At 39.3% G+C, this 27,776-nt stretch overlaps 1 protein-coding gene across 3 annotated transcripts in view; it reads left to right on the top strand.

The window, feature by feature from the left end:
• kcnh5b (potassium voltage-gated channel, subfamily H (eag-related), member 5b) overlaps positions 1 to 27,776 on the top strand; it is a 266,042-nt gene that overhangs the window by 190,776 nt on the left and 47,490 nt on the right. For all 3 annotated transcript variants that reach the window (XM_041813394.1, XM_041813393.1, XM_041813395.1), the window contains one exon: positions 4,128 to 4,320. In XM_041813394.1, the coding sequence (XP_041669328.1) occupies positions 4,128 to 4,320 (193 nt within the window). The remainder of the gene's footprint in view (positions 1 to 4,127; positions 4,321 to 27,776) is intronic.

The following is a 27,776-nucleotide window of genomic DNA, read 5'->3' as shown; positions in this document are numbered from 1 at the left end:
TACCTGCACTATTGTGAAGCCATGCTGTTGTAACCCCTAAATTCCACCAGATACATGTTCAGTCTGTCTCTGCTCCGTCACAGCTCCAGCAGTTAGCAGCCGCAGCAGATGCACAGCACTTCTACTTCTACCAAATACCATCAGAGGATTTGACAGACATTACTTCCAAAATCAATTGGTAATGTGGGCCTGTCAGACCACAGCAAACATTTCCACCTTATGTCAGTCCACCTCAGATGGCTTCAGGCCAAAGGTGCTACCGGTTACTGTTGACATGTGGCTTGAGCGTTTCATGGAACCTCAGCTTAGATTTGTAGATACAGTGACGCACTGTGTTAACTTGTAATGTCCAACTGTTGGCCCAATAAGGAAACTGGAATTGATAGAGGTTCTTGTAGGCATTTTGTAAGTTTATTTCATGTCACAGAAGCATTTGAAGCAGAGGCAACACCTCTTCAATAACCTCAGTCAAGTCCAGTTGGACCAAGTTCTGTATAACCAAGTGTTCCCAACTCCATGTTGTAATATCCATCACAGGATGATGCTGCTTTATGACCCAGTGCTGCCGCAGAATCATATGACTTTTGGTGGTTTTCAACCTGGTCTCTTATTTAAAGAGATTTCCCTAGTTTCTCTTCATATTTTCGATGATATTATGGGCTGTAAATGGTGAAATCTCTAAATTCCTTGCAACTGCATACGCAGGAACATGATTCATTAACTGTTAAACTATTTTTCCACACAGTGCTCTTTTCATAACTCGTCACGGTCAGCTATCAGTTGATGGACCCTTACAGGTGTTTTGAGCCTTCCACTACCCTCACAGTGTTTTCTTTCACCTGTCCCAGCTTTTTTGGAACATGCTACAGGCATCAAATTCACAGTGAGTGTATATTTTGGGCTGTTTTCTATTGAATATAGGCTGGAAAGGGCAAAAACCATTGACGGTTTAAATCCACTTTTATGCAACGTCCCAACTTTTTTGATTTGGGTTTTTTTAATGTGTGTGTGTATTCTAAAATACATTGTAATGGGAAACTTTGGATGTGGATATACAGCCTTGTTTATGTAAAACAGAAGCTGTTATAAGGTGGACTAGAGAGGTAATGAATGCCTAAACTGTACCTCAGGGTTTAGTTTGGTGGGATGCTGATGTTGGTTGCTACGACAGGACAATAAAACCTGAATCTGTTATATTGTTTCAAAGAATAATAGAGAGTCCTGTATGCAAGTCAAGATAAGAATATATCTTTCTGATGTTTGCTGAAAAAAAGAAACAAATGAGAAGATTTTCAACCCTTTTTTCATCTATGTGATCCTAAGATCTTTATTTTATTTTTTAGGAAACCACTGTTTGCCAGAATACTCCCTAAGGGAAAAACATTTAAGAAAAGCTCAGAGTTCAGGAAAAACAAAGCTCAAATTCAAGACTCTAAAAATGACGAAAACAAACCTATAAAGTAAGTCTGAAAAATACAAGAAAACACTAAAAAATTACAAATGTTAAAAAGTAAAAAAAGAAGAGGCATAAAAGAAGTCTCACTTCTTTTACAGGTATTTCTGGCTTTGCCTTCTTCTGATACAGCTCTTCTGTGGTCTCGTGTTAGAAATGTGAAGCTTTTATGACTGAATACAAAAAATTCAAGCTGTTTTCAAGAGACGGGCAAGAGTGAGCACTTCATCAAAGACAACAGGACTCAAAGAGTCTTTCTTTTCTTTTGATTTGAAACACCACAGACCGGCTTTGTCTCTGAATACACTGCAGTTTCACAAAGTCTCATCAGAAGACCTCACAGTGTAGACCTCGCTTAAATGGACAGAATTTAACCTGTTTAGATGAGTGCTAACAGCCTTTTCAGACAAATTAAAATCCTAAGACAAAAACTAAGACAGTTTTTCCTGACGGTTTCATTGATTGACAGGAAGAACTGATATGAAAAAAGCTCATCTGAGTGAAAAGACACCAAAGGCAGGCTTCTCTGTTTCTGAGCTGGATTATCTCACGCAGTGGAAGCTGTTTTTCATTCTGAACATATAACCAGATATCAGCAAATACATTCCTCTGCAGGAAAGAAAAACAGAGGTGTAGGAATATAGTCGACTGTCAGGAATGTAAAATGAAACGATCTCCTGTGTTTTCCATTAAATGTAGTTTTCTCTAAAGGGGGAAATACTTTAAAATGGTTTCATTGTGTCAAATTAAAAACTTCTAGAGTTATAATGTAAAGTTAGACAGCTAAAAGGAAATAAAGGAAAGTTTTAATAACTAAATTATTTTGTGAAGCTAAAAATGATAGAAACAACCACAGTTTTGACCTTGCTGTGTCACTAGATTAAAGCTTTTAATTAAACCAAAACACAATGACTCATTCTCTTTGAATATTGAATATCAAGAGGAAATATCAGGACAGTCTGGCGTAAACTGGTTTAGTTGTTTGACCTACACCGGGATGGGGGGCAAACCTTTTCCACTGAGGGCCACACACAGAAAATATTAAGGCTGGTGGGACCACTTTTAAATACTTTACCTTTATGATACTGGCGTCAGTCTAATTTAGGTAAAGACGTGCTTCATGATTGGATATGCTGAAATGGTTAGTTAAAAGCCAACAAGGCAAACAGCAGTCATTCCAAGGATTTTAGGGTGGCCCGTCAGATTTCAGGTTAGCCCTGATTGGCCCTTGCTATCACTGACAACCTGGTCAAAATGAGAATGACGCTCCATGTACCCGAGAATTTCCAGTGTCGTTTCAGCTTAAGTCACTAAAAAGCACATCAGGAAACTGTCCTGTCAAAATGTTTGTGAAGTGGTAGACAAAAGTTTTCACTCCTCATCACATCACTGGAGGATCTCCGTGCTGATTGGCCATCACCGCATAAGTGATTTGCTTGAGTTCAGATTTTTTCAACTCTTGGGAATAAGCAAATGAAGCTAAAAAAATGCTGCACAAATAAGCTGCACTGACATGAATTGCTTGCTCAATTGACACTATTAACACTACACATTAGCGGTGTTCACACCCCTGAGGCAATCCTGTATCTACTTGCAACTTTACATTGACTTTACATGTAATTAACTCACGTGGATGATTATCCTCGTGTCTGGTGTGAACACAACATTAACATGATCACTTGTTTAACCATAACACCGGGACTGCTACGCCCATGAACGTAGGAAAATATCAGAGAGACTGATATCAGTCTGATCTTTTCAGATGTTACTTTTGATTTTTGATGCTTCTATCAAAGTTGTCAGAATCAATATAAAAATACTTCCTTAAGTGTTACCATGTTTGTAGTTTACATCCTGCACATCAGTGATCTGATGCCCTCTAGAGGCATCCTCTGGTAACACACTGTTGGTAATAGATGAACAAAAGGAGGGCAGAGAGGCAGATGGGTTAAATATTCTGAGGCTTTACTGAAGCGGCCAGTTCAGGTACAAAGATGTGCCCATTTGCAATGTGATGAACCACTTTGACAATGCTCAAAAGTGTTTTTACATCACCATACAAGGTTGGTATACAGCAGCAAAGATGAGTGGTCAGCAGATGCTGTCCTTGTGCAGATAGTGTCCTTCAGTGAAAGTCTGAGTCTGTGAGGTTCTAAAATTGGCCAGGAGCCATGCAGATGCTTTGTCTTCTCCGGTTACCCTCCTCAAGACACTTTTGCTTCATGCACACAGTTAAATGTCAAAGCTTTATTACTATCAACAGGAACTGCATTGCAAAGTATATTTCTGTGTGATATGAATGGACCTGGACCTGTGTAAATAGAAGTGCTTATGTTTTTTGAAGTTGCTGCTGTCTAAATGGACATTTTTGTTATGCTTTCTTTTAGAAGTTTTAGCAAGTAATTCATTTACCAGGATTTAGAGGATGGAAAAACTTTATTTTAACTCTAAAGTCCAAATACATTTAAATGTGAAACTGAGTAGCAGAATTTTTAAGGTAAGGAAGCTGCAAAAGTTTGTTCTAAATGCACCTTTCTCTGAAAAAAAAAACAAACAAACTTCCTATTGGTTACTTTGCCTGCACTTCGTAGGCGATAGTAGACTGCTCTGCTTTTGTTGCACTGTTTGACTTGTGAACTAACAGGTGATAAACATCAACTCTCTGTCCTCTCAGGTGTTCAATGAACATCCAGCGTTCCGGTTGGCGAGCGACGGCTGCCTTCGCTCGCTCGCCGTGGAGTTCCAGACAACCCACTGCGCTCCCGGAGACCTGATTTTCCACGCTGGAGAGAGTGTCGACACCCTGTGTTTTGTCGTGTCGGGGTCACTGGAGGTCATCCAGGATGATGAGGTCATCGCTATTTTAGGTATGTGGTCATGTTTTTATGCAGATGACTTTCAGTGATACATTTTGAGTCAAACTCCCAAAACACATGGATCTCTACCAAATCGATCAAGGATTAACAGAGAACAATGTGCCAATAGTTTCATTAATTGTTTCACAGTTTCATTTGATTGCCAAGCACAGCTACAGCCTCTGCTTTGGAGGATTTACAGCGCCTACTCTGTGAAATTTTCAAAGCAATTCATTTTTTTAGAATTGGTCTGATAAATCAAAACATAAAGCCATATTCCTATCCTTAGAGACTGTGATGATTGTGACTTTCTGACCTCTTATGGACAGAAATAATGCTTAGCTTTAGATGTAAACATAAATCCTCGATGCAGAATGAACTGACTGAAACACTGACAGATAGGAGACTCATAAAATCGACTCATAAGAAAGGAGAAGAAAGACAAAAGTTGCAATTGGAAAATTTGGTCTACAAAGCTTAAACAATGACTAAATGCCAAATAAGTTACTTATTCATACTGGGATTTAAAGACAATATAAACATGATGTTTTCTGTGTCACAGTTGTCTCTAAAAGATGTGACAGCTGATTTAAAGAGGGATGGGAATAATATTAGAAAAGTTAAAGTAGGTCACAATAAAACAAAAGGGATCAAAACTGAGAACTCAACTGAAAACAACTTCCTCTGGGTTTTGTGCTGTCTGAGAGAAAATCAACAAGCTGCTCATAGCATGTTTGGCACTTTTGCAAGCAGTGAACCTGGTTTGTTTCCTTGCTTGTGTTGATTGATACCATGGACTGTATAAAACATGGACATATTTATGCCACCCGTTGGTTTCTGAAGAGTCAGTATGAAGCCAAATAATGGTGACGGCTTATTGGGAATTCTGATGTCTACCTGGCTTTGGATCAGTCTAGAAACAGGGAAGGAGGTAGAGTGGAGATGGACCCTAAGCTTTCTGCTAAGTATCTGCGTTGATGCCACCTGCTGGTGGACTTAGCCACGCCTTTAATCAGGCAAGTTATAAATGATTTCATCCCGACAAAAGAGGATTCAATTTGATGAATTCTAAAGAAACCCAGAGCATCTTGATCTCAGTCTAAACCAATAAAGAAATAAGCCACAGACAAACAAATCCTATACCACTGGAAAGCCTGTTTACTACCCTTTTACATGATGCCACATTTGTAAGGGACATGCATTTGTGGGATGAGCAGCAGAGCTGAGTACGTGGGTTGCACCCATGATAGTGATCGCCAAACTGAGGGCCAAGTTCCATATAAGAGGGGATGCCAGAGACAGACGTCCCAAGAAGACGACACCCCTTTCAGCACTAAGGAACCGTAGGCGGACTTCTACAGATTTGCAGCCAAGGTTTGCAGGACAATATGACTGACATCTCTCTGCCAGATAATCTGGAACAGACTGCATGCAGCCAATCTCTGGTCACACAGGGCTGCTAGGAGGCCCGCCACAACTCCTCTTCACTGTCAGGCACATTTACTCTGGTGTCTGCAGTGCATGCACTTTAACCTGAACATGTGGAGGAACGTTAGGTTCAGTGATGAATCCAGATTCTGCCAACAGCGGATCATGGGGTCAAAATGTAAAGCAGATGCAGAGAATGTTATGCTGATCGAGTAGCATTTTTTTGGTGGAGGCGGTGTGCCCACAGTCTGGGCGATCTCGATCCTCCAATATGACAATGCTTGCCCCCGCAGAGGGTGTTTCAGACAGATACGGTTCTGGTTCTGGTTCTGATTCTGGCTCTGGTTCCGTTCTGGAGTCTCAGATCCTTGGTGCTTTCTGGCGAACCAGCCTGTGTTCACACCTTTTTTAAATTTTTTTTTTTATACGATTTATTTTTGTTCCTTTATTAGATAGAGGAGGACAGTGGATAGAGTCGGAAATAGGGTCAAGATTAGGGGAGAGACGTGTGGTAAAGGGCCTCTGGCCAGATTCGAACCTGCGCCACCCGCTTACATGGAGAGCACCTTAAACCACTAGGCCACCTTCTCCCTTGTTCACACCAGTTTAAGCAGAACCAAAGTGAGAGGACATAATGGACATGTATCACCATGTTCCACTTTTGCCCAAGTCTTTCATGCTGTCCCAGTATTCCTTCCTCAGTTTCTTGAGTTAATTAATTATTTGGTTTGGCATTCAGGTGAACCCAGCCTTCGCCATCTCTTCCACAAGTTCAGTACATAACTTGCTTTTCCTTGAACTACTCTCCAGCTTCACCTGGAATTCTGTCAATGTCCAGATCACAACCAAACCTTTTGTCTCCCCAGCAGACCACTTTCTCTTCATTTTCTGCTCGTCTTCTCAACCTGGATTGTGATATGTCCACTGATGATGTCACAGTTCCCAAGATAGAACAGACTATTTCTGGTTCCAGGTGAGAACCAACTTCTCAGGTTTAAAACCAATTTTTTCTGGTTTGAACGCACTGGCCAGTTCAAATTTAGGTTCAGGAACCAGAACCAGCACAGAGCCCTGCCACTCTGAAAGGCCTAAGAGTGGGGTTAATCAGAGACCACCTCCAGAATTTTTGAGTGGAGAGGTTGGAATGGCCTGCCGGCAGTTGTGATCTCAACCCCACTAAACACTTGTGGGATCAGCTTGGGTAGGCTGAGTGATCAGCAAAACCACATTAGCTGGCTTGCAGCAAATGCCAGTTGAAGAGTGGGCTTTCAGTGTGGTTCTTTGCTCTTCTGTTAATCAAGATATGTTGTCCAGTTCTGCAAAAAACTGCCGCTATAGCTGCATGCACACTCATCCCTTTGGCAGCCGCCCTTGTTTATAAGCTTGCAGTCACTTTAAGTAAGTTAAGCTTGTAGCTACCTCCTCTTTCATCTAAAATAAAGCTAATTGGCCCAGTTATTCTTTGACTGGGAACAAGCATATCAGCTGAAAGCTTTGCAAGATGGACTCGCCTGATGACTGACACTGAATCTGGTAAATCCATCTGCTTTGCAAGGTTTTAAGAGTATACTGTATATAGAAAATTTTAGGCACCTTCTTCTCAGTTAGCCACTCTTCTTTAGCACCTAGTCGGACTACAGCACATATCTCCTGAAGCTCTAGTCTTACCAAGTCTCAATCATAGCTCAATTGGATTGTGGGTACAGGCTCACAGGTTACCCACCTGTGCAACAGGGTAACCATGGATCTCTCCTGCCTACTGGTTTCCTTAAATGTCTGTTGTGAAGATTGCAGAAACAAACAGCTGATCAGTGCCATGCATAAGGCCATATATGTGATGTCTGGCTCAGTATTTCTGAAAAATGAGCAGAAAACAACCCATCTACATAGATGTTGAGTCTGGCTTCCATTCCTCTCCTCACAGGGTCACACTGAAAAGCATCCGCTGTGGCTAATATACTTACAAGTATGGACAAGCACCTCATGCAACCCCACTTTTAAAATACCAAACTATCCCTTTAAGGGCTTTTAATATAAAACATGCAGGAAAACTTTCCCCACAACCCTTGAAGTAAAGTGAAAATTACTCCTCAATGACATAAACGTCATAACTCCCGTCTATTTGTACGCTTCATTTCTGAACTGTTTATGAAGGAAGCAAACGGATGAGCGCAGTAAACGGCTGAGTCACCGCAGTTGTTACATTAAAAGACAGCAGTCAGCTGACGTTGTTCCTGACTCTCAAGCGTTTCAAACACACTCTTATCTGCTGCTGTACATATTGCTCTGCAGCCTCTCACTGCAATATTCATGAAGAGGAAGAGAACGAGGGAACCGGAAAGGGAGAATAAGAGCCAAGCAGAGATAATGTCAGAGAAACTTCTTTTATTGAGACAAGCACAGATAGCATTGATGGTGAAAACGGCTGCAGCATCCACGGCGGAGTGCGCTCTCATAACCATCAGCAGCCCCAGATGAGTGTTTACTGACAGAGAATAACAAGAAGGAGAGATTATTACGGCAGAGAGCGAGGGCAAAGCTGCACGCCGTAATGGTGTTGTTGAGATCATTTGTGTGTCGAGGTTTGACTTTTACACTCTTTAACAAGATAAGTAAGCCTGACGTTCCCCGTTGTTGTGACATGTACAAAAAGGCACTGCCTGTGAGTTTATGACGGGGTGTTTTTTTATTCAAAAAAAGAAATGCATGGGTGTTTCCTGGCAGGGGATCAGTTAAATTAGAAAGAGGCATTAGGCTAGACTTGAGAATCCTGGTTTTTAAAGTGACTCTGCTAAATATATCTTTAAGCTGCAGATGCCTCCATACAGGAACATGTCAGCCCAGAAATGTTAGTTTTATCAACTAGAGTTTGTGATTTTAAAAAAAGGTCCTCAAATGCAAAATCTTGAATGTGCAAAATGAATAACACAGACACAAGGAAAGGTGCTGCAAAAGCCAAGCAAATACATTAACATAAAACATGGGGCAAGGACAAAAACACACCCAGAAAATGCATGCAAAAGAAAAATAGCTGCATATGCAGGGGTACAAAAGCAACACAGCTCTACCACTGTTTATCATCATAACTTACCCAAAGTGGTTGTTTGAGGAACACCCAGTCTTGTTTTTATAACAAACCTAAGCACAAATGGACTAGCACTCAAAAGATAGAATTATATCTTTAAGGGTTTTAAAATGATCAACGTTTTTTAAAGATAATTTTTTGCCTTTTGCTTTTATTTTGATAGGACAGCTGAAAAATTTAGCTTAACTAACAGATTTCTGATTTTGAAAGAAAGGCCTCAATAATTGACCACAACACAGATATGGTTCATAGAAGGATGCCTCACTGGCAAAGGCGAGCATTTCAATACCTTGCCAGTTTGGCAGGAAGTTTTTGCAGCTCTCATATCAAACATCTGATTGCCGCCAAATTTCACGTGTAGGATAAAGGTCTGCCACTCTACATACTGTATTTAAAAGTCAGTTTCATTGTTTTGATGTAGCACTCCTACTGGCAACAGGAAGTGGCACAACTGGGCAATTTCTTTATTGGCGACAGTGTTAATTTTGTCGGCTAAAACTATGACGAAAAATGTTTGTTGACAGCCGTTTACATGAGGAAGACTAGACTAAGACTGGTCAAAAAGTGTCTAAAACTGATTAAAAGTAAGGCCTTTCCACACGGGGACAAAAACGATATATTTCTGTTTTGTTTAGAAAACGTTTTCCGTAAACACGGGATTCTTTCAGGAAATGTCTGTGTAAGCATGGAACCACTGAAAATGCTGTAGTATATATGCCAAGCCTGTAAGTGGCACTGTAACGTTACCATGGAAATGCACAAAAACAGACAGAAGGAGACAACGGAGCATACGTATAATGCTTTTGCGCCATACACAGACATAAGAACAAGAAGATGGCGTAGATGCTGTTTTCCATGACTATTTCTTGTTCTCAGTTGTTGTAAAGGAGCATCAGATTTTGCTTTAAAAGCCAAAATAAGCTCAGTAGCTTCTGCAGAACGAACACAACCCTCTAATTTGGTAGCTATCCACCTGGAGACGTAACAGTAGGCGTGTACAGATTTGTTCACTCTGGGACCCGGTTTCAACAAGTAGTGTTTAAGGCCTCCCAAAACACAGTTTCAGTGTGGATGAAACGCAGATACGACAAGAAACTTTTGCGTATTTATACTATACTCTTCATTCTTTTCCCTGGGGGCCCAAGTCTAGTTTTTGTCCACACTTCTGCGGTTGTGACACATCTGGAAATGTGTTGGGATGCGAGGGCCCTTCAGCCCTAGTTTTAGTTGTATCTGTTAATTTAGTTGTAAATGTGCATTTACAAGGTTTGCTCATATCAACATAAAATAATCGCTTTACAATAGTTTGACGATAAAAATCCAGATTGTAACCAGTAGCTACTGCTGCGGTGACTAATTGAATGATTCAGATCTATGGCACTGGTGGCTTGTTTGCAGGATATTGATCAGTGACATGACACAGACAGATCCACTGCAGCAGATAGTGAGAAGCTGTTAGAGCTGCAGGACGCTGAACAAAACAATTGCTCAAGTCTATAAATACCCTAAATCTGGAAAAAGGAAGATGGAAAACAGCAGTACTTGGGGGTGAGAAAGTAAGAGAATGTGCAGAGTAAAACACAGCAGAGTGAGCCCTCTTGTCTCGGCCCATCTCTGCAGCCTCTCCATTGCCTCCTTGACTCCATTATGAGGCCGATCGAGTCAGACGAGGCAGCATCAGAGGTTCATAAAGAGAACATTAGATGTTTGATAAACGGCTTCATCATGCAGACGACATTAATCGATAATTCATCAGCTGGTTGTCATCATAAGCAGCCGTGGCGAGGGATAGGCAGGGTTAAATAACATCAGCATGATCTATTTGATACCTTTTATTCAAATTGTGCAGCTGAGTTTTTATTTCATAGAGCTTTAAATCCTTTAGGGCTCAGCATGTATCAGCATGTAACAAAAGAGAGGATATTTCTGGACGTCATCCACCAAATCACTCACTTAGAAGTAAAGTCTAGTTTTAAAATTCATAAATGAACTATTTTACTTTCAAATTGATGCATTTATGGCACAGAAGGTTCCAAAAGTTTTCATAATAACTTTAAAAAGTGCTTTATAGATGAGTGGAGCATGCGGTGTCCTTTCACGCTGACTCATCACACTCATGATCGCAAGAAGTAGGATCATTATCTTTTCTGGCTGCCTTTACTTTATTTTAATTGTTTATTTCTAGATTCAGGCTGCTTCTCTTAAGGATATATCAATTATTTTGGATCATAGACACTATGAAACACATCAATATGAAAGCACAGACCTTTAGAGATGTGTAAAACCAATAAACTCAGAAAAGTGGGCTAAATCTTGTGGGAAAAGTGGTTCATTTATTTTTCCACCAGAAACAGGCCTTTATTTCTCCTGAAGTATATCTGAGGAGTTAACAGAGCTGCTCTTGTTTAGTTTGCCTTCCTAATGTAAAGTGTAAACATTTCATATTTGAAGACTGCAGCGGCTCTACAGGGAGCTGAGTCCCCTGCTAGGAAGTGTCGTGTTTCATTAGCAGAAGCTCGATGTCCCAAAACCACAGCAAGATCATCAGAAAGAGTCAAAGCAAAGATCTAGTGTAATTAGAAACAGTGAAAGAGAAACCAGAGCAACTTTAGATTGACCTCATTTAAGTATAAACCAACTTTCAGTTTGCAGAGGTTGCATCAGACTGACCTGGCTTTTTTGTGCCACATGTAGGTTGACGTATTTAGTTCTGAAAAAAACAATCATCAGATCAGTGGGACTGAATGCAGGATGAACTGTAATCTCTTTGGTCAACTGTCATGTTTTCCAATCATCAAGTCTAAATCCCTTGCTTGTCCAGTTCATGGCTAACTTGCAAAGCTGATGGATTGTCCAGATTCCATGTCTGATCCATTTTGCAGAGCTCCAATCTGAAATGTTTAAGTCAGAGAACATACCTGACCAATCAGCGTCATTTGTGGAGAACAACGCTGAAGCTATGGGAGGGTTTAGATGCACTAGAAGACAATAGCAATGGCTGCTAACAGTGTAGCGATCAGCTCAGATATAGCTATAGTGTAGCGGCAGTTTTTTTCAGAACTGGACTTCAGCTATCATTGGCAATGATACGGGAAGAGCATCTGTGCCTACACAGGCTAGCTCACTGCATACTATTTACCCTCGGAAATTTACAAGTACATGCCCTGAAGTTGGAGGGTAACAGAAGCTGTAATTCAAAGATGCAAATTTGCAAACTCAGAAGATGTTAGACTTTGTGTTGCTTGTATTTCATTGTTGCTTACATCTGCAGTATGAATTCGAGTAAATGAACAAAGCTTAAAGACAGAGGTGGGGGAGAAATGGAGGGAGAGGAACCAAGGTGTTGGAAGGAGAAGGTCTGGCACGAGGGAGAGAAAGTGAAAGGTTAAAGTAGGGAGAGGATGTAAGGAGAAGGAAGAAAAGGAGAGTTTGTCTGTGAGTGTCAAAAGCATGAAAAGGACATCTGGCTAAATATGGCTTCCTTTGTAAAAGTTACTTTTCTTCCATACGACAGCCTTACCTTTTTCAGCCAACTGCGTTTTTCTCTTGTGCTGAGACTGAATGGAAGTTCTGCTGGAACCTGATCTGATGTTAGAAGCTAAAAGCAGCAGATAGAGGAAGAGAGGAAGTGCAATGATTGGAACAAAACAAAAGAAATCATTTATCATGTTAAAGCAGTTTACATGCAAATGCATTTATTTTTTTGATAGGGTTTGGGATGAATCTTTAGGTACAGAAAATGTGCTCTATTTTCAGAACATACTTTTTAAAGAAATGAATTAGGATATTTAAAGGTCCTGTGGAGAACTTGTTGTTCTTGTTGATTTCAGGATCACTTCAAAGTATGCTGAGGTGTGATAAGTCCACATTTCATTTTCTTCTGAAATAATGGCCATTGAGTCCTCTGAACTAAAAAGAAAAAGGACCATCCAGATTGTTGTCTAATCAAAGTTCAAAAGCTAGCATCTGTGGTGGTGTACGGGTGTACTAGTGCCCATAGCATGGGCCACCTGAACATCTGTGAAGGCACCATTAATAATGAGAGGTACATCAAGTTTTGGAGCTTCCATCCAGAGTACAACGTTTTCAGAGATGTCCCTGCTTACGTCGGTAAAATAATGCCAAGCCAAATTCTGGACAAATTACAGCAGCATGGCTTCATAGTAAAATAGTGTGCTTAATAGACTGGTCTGAGCTGTCTCCATTTAAAAAAAAATTAATGGCACCCTTCCATACCCTGCACTGTTGAGCAACTTAGTATGTACCTCAGTCAAGGACTGGAAAGCATCACATCTGGAATCCGTGTATAGTTCTGAAGAAAAATAAAAAACTCTTAACTTTAAAATCTTGTATTCTGTTTTAATTACCTTTTACATAATATCACAACTTTTTTTGGAATTGGGGTTTGTGTAATCCTACTGGAGTAGGAGTTTAATTAAGTTTCAATTACAGGGATTTTGAAGACTTTAGAGTTAATCACAGAACAGATGGATTATGAGCATTATGTGCTAGCATTAGCATATGATATCAGCTTTGTGTAGAAATATGGTAAATTAAGTAAATTAGCCTTTTGACCACTCAAATAGCTTTTAAGAGGGAAAAGCAGGAGAAGAAGATATCATTTGAAATGCTGAAGGGGATATTCAGTGTTTACACTCTGTTAATGAACATGCCATACATAGACCAAGGTTACACACGTATACTATGGTCTTTGTGAAAACTTGATTCTGATTGGCTCTGGAAGTCCCATAGTGTCAATTAACTTTAGTGAACTATTTTTACATTCCCTAAGAATGTTCTGGGATTGTAACAGCTATTCCGGTTATTAGTCAAGCCCTCAGGCGATGCTAAGGAAAAGGAATGGAGCCTTATGTAAAACTTTCTATTTTGACTGCAAAATGCATAAAATAATAAATTAGAGATTTTATTATTCATTGTCTTTGGCAGGTGACTATGGTATAGGGAGGTTAGTGCACTTCAAGGTGTGTAATAATCAAGGATTGATCGACTTTGCAGCAACAACCATCCAATGAACAGGCCATTGCATCGTCCTTTAAACTCTGATTATAGCACACTTCGTCAGGCATTAACCCTTACATACAAACAAGATCCTATTGTCATGCACTGAAAGAGTAACATATGACTAAACATATCATGATGTAACATATCATTGTGTAACTTAGATGTAACATATAACGGTACATATTATGACATAACATTTCATGACATAACATGTCATGACATAACATGTCATGACGTGACATATGACATAACATGTTATGACGTAATATGTTATGACATAACATGTCATGACGTAACATTAATGACAATACATATCATAACATATCATGACATAACATATTATGACGGTATATATCATGACGAATTGTGTCATGACGTAACATGTCATGACATAACATGTCATGACGTGATATATGACATAACATGTCATGACGTAACATATCATGACAATACATATCATAACATAACATATCATGACATAACATATTATGACGGTACATATCATGACGAATTGTGTCATGACGTAACATGTCATGACGTAACATGTCATGACGTAACGTGTCATGACGTAACTTGTCATAACATATCATGATGTAACATACCAACAGCATATAGGTACATAACATATGACATAATTTATCATGACATAACATATCATGACATAACATATCTTGACATAACATACTGACAACATATAGTTGCGTAACATATGACATATCATGATTCACTGATAGAGGGAAGTCAGAGTTGGGGCTGTTTATGAAAGAGTGCCTCAGCAGTTAGGAGCACAGGGCCTTGCTCAAGGGCAAAACTGGTATATCTCCAGCCACCAGACCAATTGGCATGCTTGGGTCCATACCAGGACTTGAACCAGCAACCTTCCAGATCCTAACTTAAGTCTCACTGGACATGTGAAATGTTCTTTGTGTTCATCTTAAGCCCCAGATCTTCTCTCTCTTCTCTTGTCACCCAAGCAATGAAAGTGTGACGAGGCAACTCATTAAGCTGACTAATTAGATGACTTCCTGTTGGTTGCACTGACTGATTGGTTGACTCATGTTCTATAAACTGTCAATTTATTGACGAGTGGTGATCAAGTACTAGAAAATATGCAAAACAAACTTTTATTTGCATACAAATAGACATGGAATTCTTAAATATTTACCATTAAAATGCACTGACAAACATTTATACACAGACTTTGAGACTGACTGCAAATGATGATCGGAGTAGGATAGTGAAAGAGGAGAGAAAAAGAGAAAGGATGTGACAAGATAATTTTATTTGGATTTTTCTTGTTTTGTAACCATCAAAGCTCACAGAAGAAGAGGTTTAAAGGTAAACATCTATAAAAGATGGAATAGTGGAAGTCGAAAAGAACTAGGAAATTAAAAAAAGAGGACAAGAAAAAAGGGTGAGGAAGAATAATAAGAGGATAGACAGAAGGTTGACATGCAAGCAAAGCTGTAAGCAACAGAGACTAGTTATAAAGAAACTGAAAGAAGTTAGTTTCTGGACTAGAGAATGAATAAAAAAACAAAAGTAGGATAGACAGACAAGGAAAAGGTTAAAAGGATGCAGTTTTGGAGAGATTTAGAAACTTTAGAGAGAATAAAAACATGAGGCAAATGAGGCATAGAAGAAGCAGAGGAGGATGGAGGGAGGAGAAGAAGAGGAAGAAAAGGATGCAGACAGTGTGTTGGTCGTGGTTTAAAGCCACTGATTTCCCCAGGCTGCTCCCTGAGGCTGTAACACGCTCTGCTCTCATTAGTGTCCTATGGCATCAGGTGGACACACAAACCCACACATACACAAGCAGCAAAAGTAAACATACAAAAGCCAGTGTGTATTTATTTTTGTTAGCAATGTTTAATGTCTCCATGTACACGCTGTGAAATGAGTTTTCTCTTGAGGCACAATAAAGTATCGCGCAAACAGATGCACGCTTTCACACGCCCACATCTAATACAGAACTTCTGGTGAGCAAACACAGACACGTGAACACAGAACCACAATCGTTTTCCCACAGTAACAAGGCAATACTGTGGCAGCAAGAGTAAATACTTACAAGTAATAACCTCCTCATTTCCCACCAAGCACCAGGCTGTCGGTATCCCAGACCAAACTCACTCACAGGCTGCTTTGAAGTTTGAAAGTGAGAGTGGATAATGAAGATGTCAGTGAATAAGATTTGACATGATGAAAAAGATTCTCAATGCTGGAGGCTTTGGAACTTTTTGGGAAGCTTTTCTGTGGCATGCAGCAACCAGACAGCAGTTGGTGATGTGTCAAATTAACTAAATAGAAGAAGCAGAACTCAAGACCAATCCTGCTACAGGGAAAACCATCAAGACAATGTATGAGGTACGTGCTGCTAACTTAGTTTGAATTGAATCACTACAGCTTGACCATGAAATATCAGTTTCCAAAAACATTTTACCATTTGGAAAGCGTTTCTTTTGAGATTTGGTAAAAGTCCCAGATGGAGCCGGTTAATGTTGTAATTATAAATCTGTCTTTTGAAGTAACTGTAACCTGGAGCTATGTCCTACAATAATGACTTGCATCATATCATAGTATTTTATAATGTATTGTATCCTTGATTGCATCATATTATACTGTACCTCGACATTGTATATCTTATTGTATAGTTTGGTAAAGTATTGATTCATTTTGTAATGTTATGCATAATTATATAGCATATCATGACATATCAAAAAATGCTTTAACATAATGTATTGAAACATAATTTATCTTGACATAACACATCTTGACATAACTTATCTTGACATAACATACCAATGTAACGTATTGTTATGTAACATATATCTTATCATGACTTTACATATGACTGATCATGACGTAACATATCATAATGTGGCATATCATGATGTAACGTATGACGTAACATATCGGGATGTAATGTATCAGGACGTAGGAAATGGTGACACAACGTATTGTGACATAATGTATCGTGGCATGTTTAGTGATGAAGCATAACATATTTTGATGTAACTTATTGACATAATGTATTGTGCCGTAACGTATCGTGACATTATGTATCATGACATAACTTATTGTGGCATAACAGTTTGATGTAGCATAACATATCTTCATGTTACGTATTGGCATGAGGTATTTCGATGAACGTATCGTGATGTAACGTATCGATGTAAAGTATTGTGATGTAACGTATTGTGATGTTAAGTTTCATGATGCAAGGTATCATGACGTTACGTATCGTGACGTTACGTATCGTGACGTTACGTATCGTGGCGTTACGTATTGTCATGAGGTATTTTGATGACCATTTTTTGGCACAACTTATCTCGACATAACATATCTTAACATAACATATCATGACATAATGTTTTGTGATGTAATGTTTCGTGACTAACAGCATAATGTGTTATGACATAGCATATCGTGATGGAAGTGAATCATAGTGTGATGTAATATATCATGATTTAACCTTTAGTGTCGAACGTATTGAGCTTTAACGTATCACAATGTAATGTATCTTAATGCAATGCCTCATAACCTTAAATATCATAACGCACCATAATGCAACATAATGTGACCTAAAACCTTAGCTATGTAATCCATCATGATGTAATGTTTCATCATGTAAAAAAGCATATTCTAACATACTGATACAGACTATAGCATAAAGTATCATAATAAAACCCAGCATAAAGTAACACATCATAAAGTTTGATAATGTTACATTACTAATCTTATAATATACTGTAACAATATACTGCAATGTATTGCATCGGAACATACAGACAACAAGGTAACGTAGCACATGGTATTATAAGGTATTGTACTGTATTGTACTATTACATACCCTGTCATATTTCTCCACTGTAGTCAGAAACAAGTAACATTTTTACAACTGTACAACACAATGAGCTTTTGCTTTAGTTGCAAAGTAAGTCAGCATATGTATAATACACATCTCATTTAGACCAATCTACACCTTAAGAGATTCCTCCAAATTCTCTTTTATTAAATCAAGTAATAATGTTAGATTTAACAGTGGCCTCAACAATATGTACACTGGAGGTTAGCTCAATAAAGACCAGTTTCTATTAGCAGAATGTGCAACCTGTCTTTGTCTAAGTCAAATTAATTCCCTGCAGTTAAACTTGAATTCTCTGCATTCCTGCTTCCAGAGTTAGATAGTGCTGAAGTCAGGTGACTAGGGCACTTTGTGGTAATTGGATGGATGCCATTCTCCCCGTTGACAATGATTGTAGCGTTGGATCAACATTGAAACTACTTTTTTTAAGGTGGAAAATTTAAATATTGTTACTTTTTATTTTTAGTATAACATGTCAAGACAATGATAAAGTTTTCCAGTCTGTTTATTTCCCGTTTGGCCTATATGTGGACAATTTTGTGGGAAATTTTGCAGAGAATTTAATGATCCCTAAAGGATAAACCCTTATTATTTTGGTATCCCTCTAAATGACCTGCATAGTTATTTACAGCAAAACGACTGCTACTGCTGAAAAATACTCATCATTATGTTGGTAATCTGCAATCTATTTGTTTAAAAGGGCTTATTAACACATTTAATTGAGATGTTTTTAATATTTCTGGCGTTTCATCTAGCTTCTAAAATTATTTAACTTCATCAACAATGGATAGCTTCATATTTTCAAGGACATGTCCAAACAATTTCCAGTTTTGGGTGCTATACTTGAACAAATGGCTTTGGTAAGTAATTTTTTTTCCCTAATGTTGGTTACCCAGACATTTTGGCCTGTTTCTATCAAAACTTTGATAAGTAGTCGCTCTTTTGGCAGTGAAAGGACAGCTGGATTAACAGACGACCGCACACTCTCAGCCCTTTGGCCTGAATTATCTATTGATGATTCTGCTCCGCTGGAGAAAATTCACTCAGCTTCTTTCTTTTTTTTGTTTTGCCCAAATGATGAGCTGATTAATTTCTAAATCCATTATTCATGCTCGGTTATGAGAAGGGGATTTTCGGTCTGGTCTTCTATCCACACAGCAATATGTTCTGGCCCAGCAAGCGATACGTCTGCAGTGAACAGGAGGAGATGAGCCTGGAATCACATATGAGACTGGCTGCATTACAAGATCCAGTAATAAGAGTGAGCGCTGGGCCGCTCTGATGTGGAATACATTAGAAGAAGAACATATTTAGAGTGCAGGTTAAAGGAGCAATGATGAAAGGCGACTTCAAACAAGCAGTTTCTTGTTAGATTTTCTTAATGTGGGTCTGCTTTTATCATGCTTTGAAATGACTGACACTTGTCACCTTATATAAAAACATCTTCTCTCCAATTTTACCCACAATGCACAGAAAACACATTTAGGGTTATTCAATTGGATGTGTTGTGACAAGAAATGGTTCATGGCTAACTTTATCTGAGCTAATTGCTACACCAGCTCTACCTTTTGCTATCGGTTTCCAGCTACTAAACCCACCAATAGCGACTCCCTCGTTTTCCTCAAATGATGCTGATTGGTCCAAAGTGTTTTCAGTTCAGCATCAACGTTGTAGACTGAAGCTTGGCAAGATGGTTTTTGCCTGATGACCGACATGTAGTCTGGCAAATCCATCTGCTTTGCAAGGTTGATCGACACCCCCGCCCATCACTAAAACAGAGGGTGCAAGAGGTAATGGTGAAATCTTCTCCAGCAATACGGGATGATCCATCATCTGTAGTCATAAGACAGAACCAGACAAGTGTTTTTAACACTTGTTTGAGACCAAAAGGACCATAATGGATTGAAACAACATTAATTTATGATATTAGATTGTTGTCATCGGGCTGCACGGTGGCACAGGGGTTAGCACTGTTGCCTCACAGGAAGAAGGTCCTTGGTTCACTTCTCGGTCAGTGCCTTTCTGTGCATGTGTGGGTTTTCCTCAGGTACCCCACCACCAAAAACATGCTCATTAGGTTAACTGAGCACTCTAAAATTGGCTGTAGGTGTGAATTTGAGGCCAATCTTAATGCTTCATCATACCAAGACATTTTGGACAATGTCATGCTTCCAACTTTGTGGCAGCAGTTTGGGGAACACCCTTTTCTATTCCAACATGACTGTGCACCAGTGCACAAAGCAAGAACTATGAAGACATGGTTTGATGAGTTCAGTGTGGAGGAACATGACTGGCCTACTCAGAGCACTGACCTAAACCCCATCAAGCATCTATGGGATGAACTGGAACAGAGTTTGAGCATGACCTTCTTGCCTGACCTCATAAATGCTCTGCAGAATGAATGGACACAAATTCCCTCAAAAACATTTCAAAATCTTGTGGAAGGCATTTAAAAAAAGAGCAAAGGTTTTGAACACTGCAAGGGGGTACCAACTCCTTATTAAAGTATATGTATTTGAATATTATGATATGATATTATGTTGTAAAGTATTGAATACTTTTATATTAACCAATCATTTGACTACAGACTATCTAATTATTCTGATAGAAATAGGTATTGCTGAGGAAGGGATCCTTTTATCCGCCTTCTTTTATTTGCAGAGTTAGTGGAAGAAAACAGCCAATATATGTTTCTGTTAGAACTTATCACCATTGTTTTACCACTGCAATATATTTCCTGGTGTCTCATAATCCCAGAAGGGCTGGCTGATTGTATATGCTGCTGTTTTATCTCATTTTAAAGGAGCAAGCTGCAGACATTTGCATAATCATTGGTATAAGATAAGTTTTTTAGCGAAATATTCCTGATTTAAGCTCATAAAAATACTGCCCATGTGTCATAAAGATGCAGCAACATAATGAATGCATCAATTATCTTAATTAATGGCCTCATTAGTGTAAGTGGTTATGATAAATAGCAAGCTGCTCATGTTGGGACTCTTGAAGATAAAGTTTTACTTGGTGAGAACAGAGGGAGCTCTGTTATTTTTTTTTCTTCTTCCCACAGTGAACATGTTGAGAGAGGATCATTAATCATTCATCAATTCGTGTCTAAAGCTGGGGAAAAAAACCCAGAACATATTTCTTGGTAACCATTTATCCATCACAGGAACAAGATTTGTTCAGCATCTGGAAACACAAGTACCACAAGAGTGCTTTAAATGTTGATAGTTTCAGTACTTCTAATTCAATAAGGACCATTAATGCTGCTGTCAGTGGATATCCGGTGGAGTCACAGCCGCCGTATAGCTCTCCCCACCCACTCACTTTTTTCCTAGATAATGGTCTGATAGGAGTAACAGCAGCATCAGCTGAAAGAAGCAGCCTGAAATGCGCCTTACCGGGACCAGCGGCTGGCGAACTGCGAGGCGAGATAAAGCAGTGCGAGGGTGCACAGCCGCCCACAGGCAATTTCTTTTTCTGCTGATGGGGGATACAGGCTGCTGCAGCGCTCGGCGTCATCACCTCATTTGTCAGGATGTTGGTCCTCATGTAGAGACAAACACAATGTCTGTCAGAGTTTAAATAAACCGTGGATGACTCATCAGTATTGGCTTAAACCAGGAACCCTGTAAATATAAGGTGTAGCAGAATTTTTTCAGTTTGTTTACGGGAACAGCTGCAACTTTGGCACCCTGTGGATCAGGCTAATTTGAGTCATATCAGAGCAGTGCATGTTTGATTCACTGGGGGGGAGGAATTGATCATTTAAAAAAAACTGAGGCATACTTTTACAAGCATTAAAGCACAGCTGTATTTTCACCTTTGCACCCATATTGTTCAGTCTTTCAGCTTTAAATGGTCACGATTTAAAGCAATGCAGAATGAAATGAGGTTGGACACATAAACCAGGGCTTGTAAAAAGAGACAACTGAATCCAAGGTAGCTTGTTTGAAGTACACTCCTATTTAACTTTCTGCAGCTTTACCCAATGCTGACGCATTGGCTCTGCTTTCAATCTGATCTTGCAGGCTTTAAAAGTTGCTGAAAGTGTTTCTCTTGCAGAATTACGAGACCTGAGCCACCTGTTTTTTTGTTCTCATGGAAAGCTTATCAATGGAATTTAATTCAAGAAGTTGTAGGGTTTCCTAGTTTCTGAATTAGAATTTAAAATTTCATGCATACTTTTGTTGTAATTATATTCAAAATCAGCCATGAATGTTGAATGTTGTTCTTCATACTTGCTGATAAGAAATATTGATTGCATTGAGCTCCCATTACCCAAAAAGAAGGATTCAGAGGGGCACTAGGGTGTTAATAATACATTTTCCTTTATTGACTGATGAATTAGTTTGCAAAAAGTAAACCAAAGTATCATTTGGATGTCACCATAACCATAGCGAAGTGATGAGCTGGTTAAAAGGAGTTTATTTCTGCATTTTGGAATGTAATGAAAATGGAGAATTGTCTATAAAAACAATCTTACCCAGGTTTCATAGATTGTATGAAACATAAACATAACCTCAGTGACATCACCCATTGGTTTCTGAAGAGGCATTCTAACGCCCTATAATGGCGGTGGTCATGTTTTAGACATTATCTCTCTGGGGGAGACATAGCGCCAGAATCCCTCATTTGGTGCTGTAATAAGAATTTATACAAATCAAAAACTTAAGCATCTTGTTGTTCAACATGACCAGAAATCAATAAAACAGGAAAGAAGAAAACATTAGTAAACACATACCACAACTAGAAAAGCACTCAGAGAGCGCACACCTCTGCCATTAGCCCTATCTACCAATAGTAAAGAATCCTTTAAAAAATACCTGGGTCCAGACGGTGATCCGGATCACTCCCAAAATCTAATCAGTTCTTCCTTATGCCATTTCTGACATTTCCTGAAAATTTCATGAAAATCCATCCTCAACTTTTTGAGTTGTGTTGCTAACAAACAAACTAACTAACAAACCCTGTCGATCACATAACCTCTTTGGCAGAGGTAATAAAGCAGTTTAATTGCTCATACGGAGACTGCACCAGTCGTAAGCATACAGGTGCATCTCGTAAGATTACAATATCATGAAAAAGCTCTAGATTCATCTCATATAAAGTGAAATATTTCATGAACTTTTTTTCAATTTTTGATAACAGCTCACTAAAATAAAAAATTCGCTATCTCAAAATCAGTCTAAAAAAGCATTTCTGATACAGAAATATTGACCTCATGGAAAATTAGACTCATTTATGCATTCAGAACTTGATTGGAGCTCCTTTTGCACAAATTATTGCATCTTTGTGATGTGTAATGGAGCCAATCAGTCTGTGGCACTGCTGGAGTGTTGCTCTGATAGCAGCCTTCAGCTCTTCTGTACTGCTGAGTCTCTCATCTTCCTCTTTACAGCACTCCAGAGATTCTTTATGGGGTTCAGGTCAGACCAGCTGGCTGGCCAGTCAAACACAGTGACACCACGGTTTGGCATGCTTGTTTTTTATCGGTAGTTTTGGCTTCTCTGTAGAAAAGGGCCAAGTCCTGCTGGAAACGAAAGCTTCCCAGCAGATGGATGAAGTGCTCTAAAACCTCCCAGTAAATGACTGACAGCGAGTGGACCAACACCAGTTCATGACCTGACAACCCAAACCCTCACTGACTGTGGAGACTGAAAACCGTGGACTTCAGGCAACCTTGATTTATAAGTGGAAATCAAATTTACTTTAATCTAAAAACAGGACTTTGGACCATTTCCTTTTCTCCTTAGCCCAGGTGAGGGCTAAGTTGCTTGTACTCCTTTTCTCTCTTTCTTGTTGTGTGAACTGAACCACAGTGAGAGAATGAAGGCTCAGGAAACCTTTGCAAACTGGGCTTTTTTACAGTATTGTAATATTTAGAGATATTTTTTTTTTAGCAAGATTAAAAAAAAGATTAAAAAGTCTTAAAATATTTTACTTTGTATGAGGTGAACCAGTATATATAGAAGTGTAAATTTTTGAATTAAACCAAATTCATGACCTGGAATTCTGCTACTGACTACCAGAGATGCACACAAGTCTTTGGCCACGAGTCCAAGTCAAGTCTCAAGTCTTTGGCCACGAGTCCAAGTCAAGTCTCAAGTCTTTGGCCACGAGTCCAAGTCCAGTCTCAAGTCTCCATTAGTTGTAATGAGCTTTCTATGATCTGCTCTGACCACTGCATTTTTCTATCTAAAGAATCTAAATCCTGTACTGTGTTATCACCATCAGTAGGGTGGGGTATTGTCTGTGGCCGGCTCGTCATGGTGTGTGCATGTGTACACTTACATATGAACAGGGCTTGACATGAACTTTTTTTCACTTTGACTACATGGCTACTAGCCACTCAGTGTTTCCATTAGCCACAGTTCTGGTGTTGTGAATATGTGCTATATATCATATGTACCTCTGCCATAAAATGAAACACATGCTCTCTCTTTTTCCCTCATCATCATGATCAATATCAGCCCTCCTCTTAATAAAGCTCCTCTCTGTGTACATATGAAACACTACAGACACATGAGTCAGCCTTCACTGATAGAGACAGACATGAGACACTGGAGAGTAAATGTTCTTGTTACTTATCAGATGTATTTCTTTAATGGTAGTTAATTCTCACTCAGACAAATCTTCATCAGAGTATGCTGAGTATTTCTACATTGTCCTATAGAAACTTCTGTCATCATTTATGGTGTAAATTTTTTTATATGGGTAAAATCAAGCTAAATATGACTTTATTCAGCTGAAATCTCCTAGACTCCTTAGTTACTCATTTATCTGTGACGGCCTCTTATCTGTCTCTGTTTTTCTTGCCTCCATGAACTGTATTTAAAGTTTTAATGTTCCTGTCGTCTTTTATATCCGTTCATTCTCAATAAACGACAATGCAGAGATTCTAACAGTAATTTGTTCCCCATAAACATATGATATTAAGGGAATTATTAACTAAATAATATTTCAACATTTAGCACACCCATGGCTCACGCGGGTGACACAGAGACACACACAGCTCGAGCGCACACACACAAACAGCGCTGACGTGGAGCTTTAAGGAGGAAAGAGTTTAGTTATTCTGGAACTTTTGCACTCAACAGACTGAAGCCTGAAGTCTGCAGTCTGCCAACATGCTAGCGTGCGTTTCAGAGTAGGTGTGTGCGTGAGCGTCGCGTTTGTGTGTCATTGTAAAAGACGCACGAACCGTCAAACGGAAGGGGAGGAAAGGGGAAAAGAGTGACAGGGGGACAAGAGATCATGATGGAAACATTACAAACTGAAGATTGTGCACGAGTCCCAAACCACGAGTCCGAGTCGAGTCTCGAGTCTTTTGCACACGAGTCCCAGTTAGGTCTCAAGTCACTGATGTTTGCGACTTAAGTGCGACTTGAGTCCAAGTCGCGAACTCGAGTCCCCATCTCTGCTGACTACTAAGGAATCTGAATTTGACTGTGTAGCCGGCTAACTGGGGACATCTCTAGAAAGAAATATGACACTGGGCATCTGAAAAGTAAGATTTATTTGAATTCCTATAAGCCACTGATGGAAAAAACTCAGCCAGGTCCTATAAATGATGAAAGATTGGACCAAATAAAAAAAATGCACCCCTTTTCCCTCTTTTTAGCACCCTCAAGAAATATCAGGGTGTCAAAGTGTATGATAAGGACAGTTAAGAATCATAAGGACATTATTTATGACCTATTTACTGTAAGTATTTGACAGGTGGGCTAATGCACACAAATCAGTGGGTTGCTTTGCAGCCTGGAATAATAATAACCTAAACCAGAACAGAGGATATGACCTTATTAGAGAAAAAAGGTGTAATATTGTACTTTTTATATATACTGTATTTGTATAATGGGAACATAAGAGAAACTACAAGGACCTTTTTGTACTTCATGCTCTGTTCATGCTCCGCCTGTGTAATCAGCAGGATTACAGTACCCGTGGATGGGGGTCACAGCACCCATGTATCCATCTTCACCTACCCAATCCTAACAGTCCTCCCTGTGGTTTTTAACCCGACTGTAAAAGTCACAGTGGGCGCTCACAAACGCTAACACCTCCACCAACCACCAAGCCCGTGTGACCGCGTCCACATCTTGACAGCTAATTGGCAAGGAGTTGCACATCTCTTGGGAGCTCATTCCAGACGAGTAGCACTGCCCAAGCTGGTGAGAAAGGGGCCCTCGGGGTTGCAGAGGAGGGATTGTGGGGATGAGATCCACTCACTCACACACATATATACACTGTCGGCATTTTGCTACGATATGTCGGAGGCGCTACACGTCTATTACTTGGGGTGTTTTGACAGCCTGTGGACAGTGTGGACTGCTTTTCGTCACGTCTTATCCGGGTCGGCTGTCAGAAAAATGCTGAGCTGATGCTTGTGGCAGGTTTGACATAGATTTGAGTCCTGATTAGCACATATTTTTTATTTTTATATGTCTTAGCTAGCCAGCGAGGAGCTGGATCTCTTCAGGGAAAAGTTATATGAAACACTTTACTATATTCCATCTGCCACTTATTCCAAAAAATTTGTTTTTTTTTTTATATTTCTCTTCTATATAGATGCAAAGTAGAGCAGTTTTGAAGGTTTTTTTTAACCCAAATCTTTTTTATAAATCTCCTTCAGGATTGATCTTTCTAACAAACACTCTGCAAGCTTTTGACAACAGACAAAACATTTGATGCTGCTTCTAATTATGAGTCCTCGTCCTCTTGTTTGTGTCAGAACAAATGTTGCGTTGCCCAGGAGACGCTCACAAGTGTAAACATGCATCATCTGCTATGGGTGATTTGCATGGACAATTAATGCTGGCAGGTGATAAGTCAAGTGTCCAGGTGGCTGCACATGGTTTGAAACCAACGAAGGGAAGCAGATCAAATTTGAAGGGTCAGTGCTTCAAACTCTGTAACATAGCTTATTGTTATTGATTTATTTATTCATTTATTTTGCAAATATCAAAATCTAAGGATGTGCAAAAAAAAATAGATCAGCAAAGTAGTTTATCAATATATAGAATTACTGCATATATTCTCCTGCTCCCCACAGCCAGTTTAATGCTGTTTTATTTCCTTTTAAGCCCTGTAATCACAACAACCTCCACACCTGTACTGAAGGCACACCACCCAATTCCAAAAAAGTTGGGGCGCTGTGTAACATGTCAATAACAGAATGCAATGATATGCAAACGTCATAAACCCACATTGAGACATTTTACTATTTCACAGAAAGTTTTAGCCCATTATGCATTTTGTGGAAGTCATGCATCTCAAAAAAGTAGGGACAGGGCAACAAAAGGCTGGAAAAGTCACAGCTGGAGGAGCATTTTGCAGCCAATTTGGATAGTTGGCATAAAATCCCTCTATATAAAATTGTTAAGACTTTGAATATCCCGTCAACTACAGTACAAAATATCATGAAAAGATTCAGAGAGTCTGGAGAAGTCTCTGTGCATATGGGACAAAACTGAAGGTCAATATTGAATGCTTGTGTTCTTTGGGCCTTCAGGCAGTGCTGCATTAAAGGTGCAGTGTGTAGAAGTTAGCAGCATTTCGCTGAACACAAACGGTGTAAATGGGATACAATGATTATATATTCATGTGAAGTATGTTAAAATAAGTGTACAATCATCCCCTTAAAACTTTCATTTTCTTTTTACAAAATTAGAAAAAAGGCTTTTTAAATTTACATTACCGCAGGTTGCGCTCACGGAGGCTGACATAACGAACCGCCATGTTGTCTATGGCAACGTTTTGGAGACAGAAAGAGCGAAACGCGATTTTTAAATACGAACCTGCCCACCGGTCCTGAAATCTACCTGGAAGGCAGGCAGAGAAGAAGACTGACCTATAATCTATAAAAATAATGGTCATAAAAATTAATAAATAAACCCTCACCTCGTCAATGCTGTAAATGATGTCCGGCTCACGATCCTTTTTGGTCTTCACAGGCTTTCATCGCTTAGTGATGTGATGTTTTGGTAACAGATTGGCTCATTCTAAAATCTGAACGCTAGATATCGATAAAATTCCAATTTCTTCACACTGCACCTTTAAAACAGG

This window comes from Cheilinus undulatus, linkage group 18, assembly GCF_018320785.1.
Source record: "Cheilinus undulatus linkage group 18, ASM1832078v1, whole genome shotgun sequence".
Taxonomy (NCBI): Eukaryota; Metazoa; Chordata; class Actinopteri; order Labriformes; family Labridae; genus Cheilinus; species Cheilinus undulatus.
The sequence above is the reverse complement of the archived record's forward strand: the minus strand, read 5'-3'. Positions and strand labels throughout refer to the sequence as shown.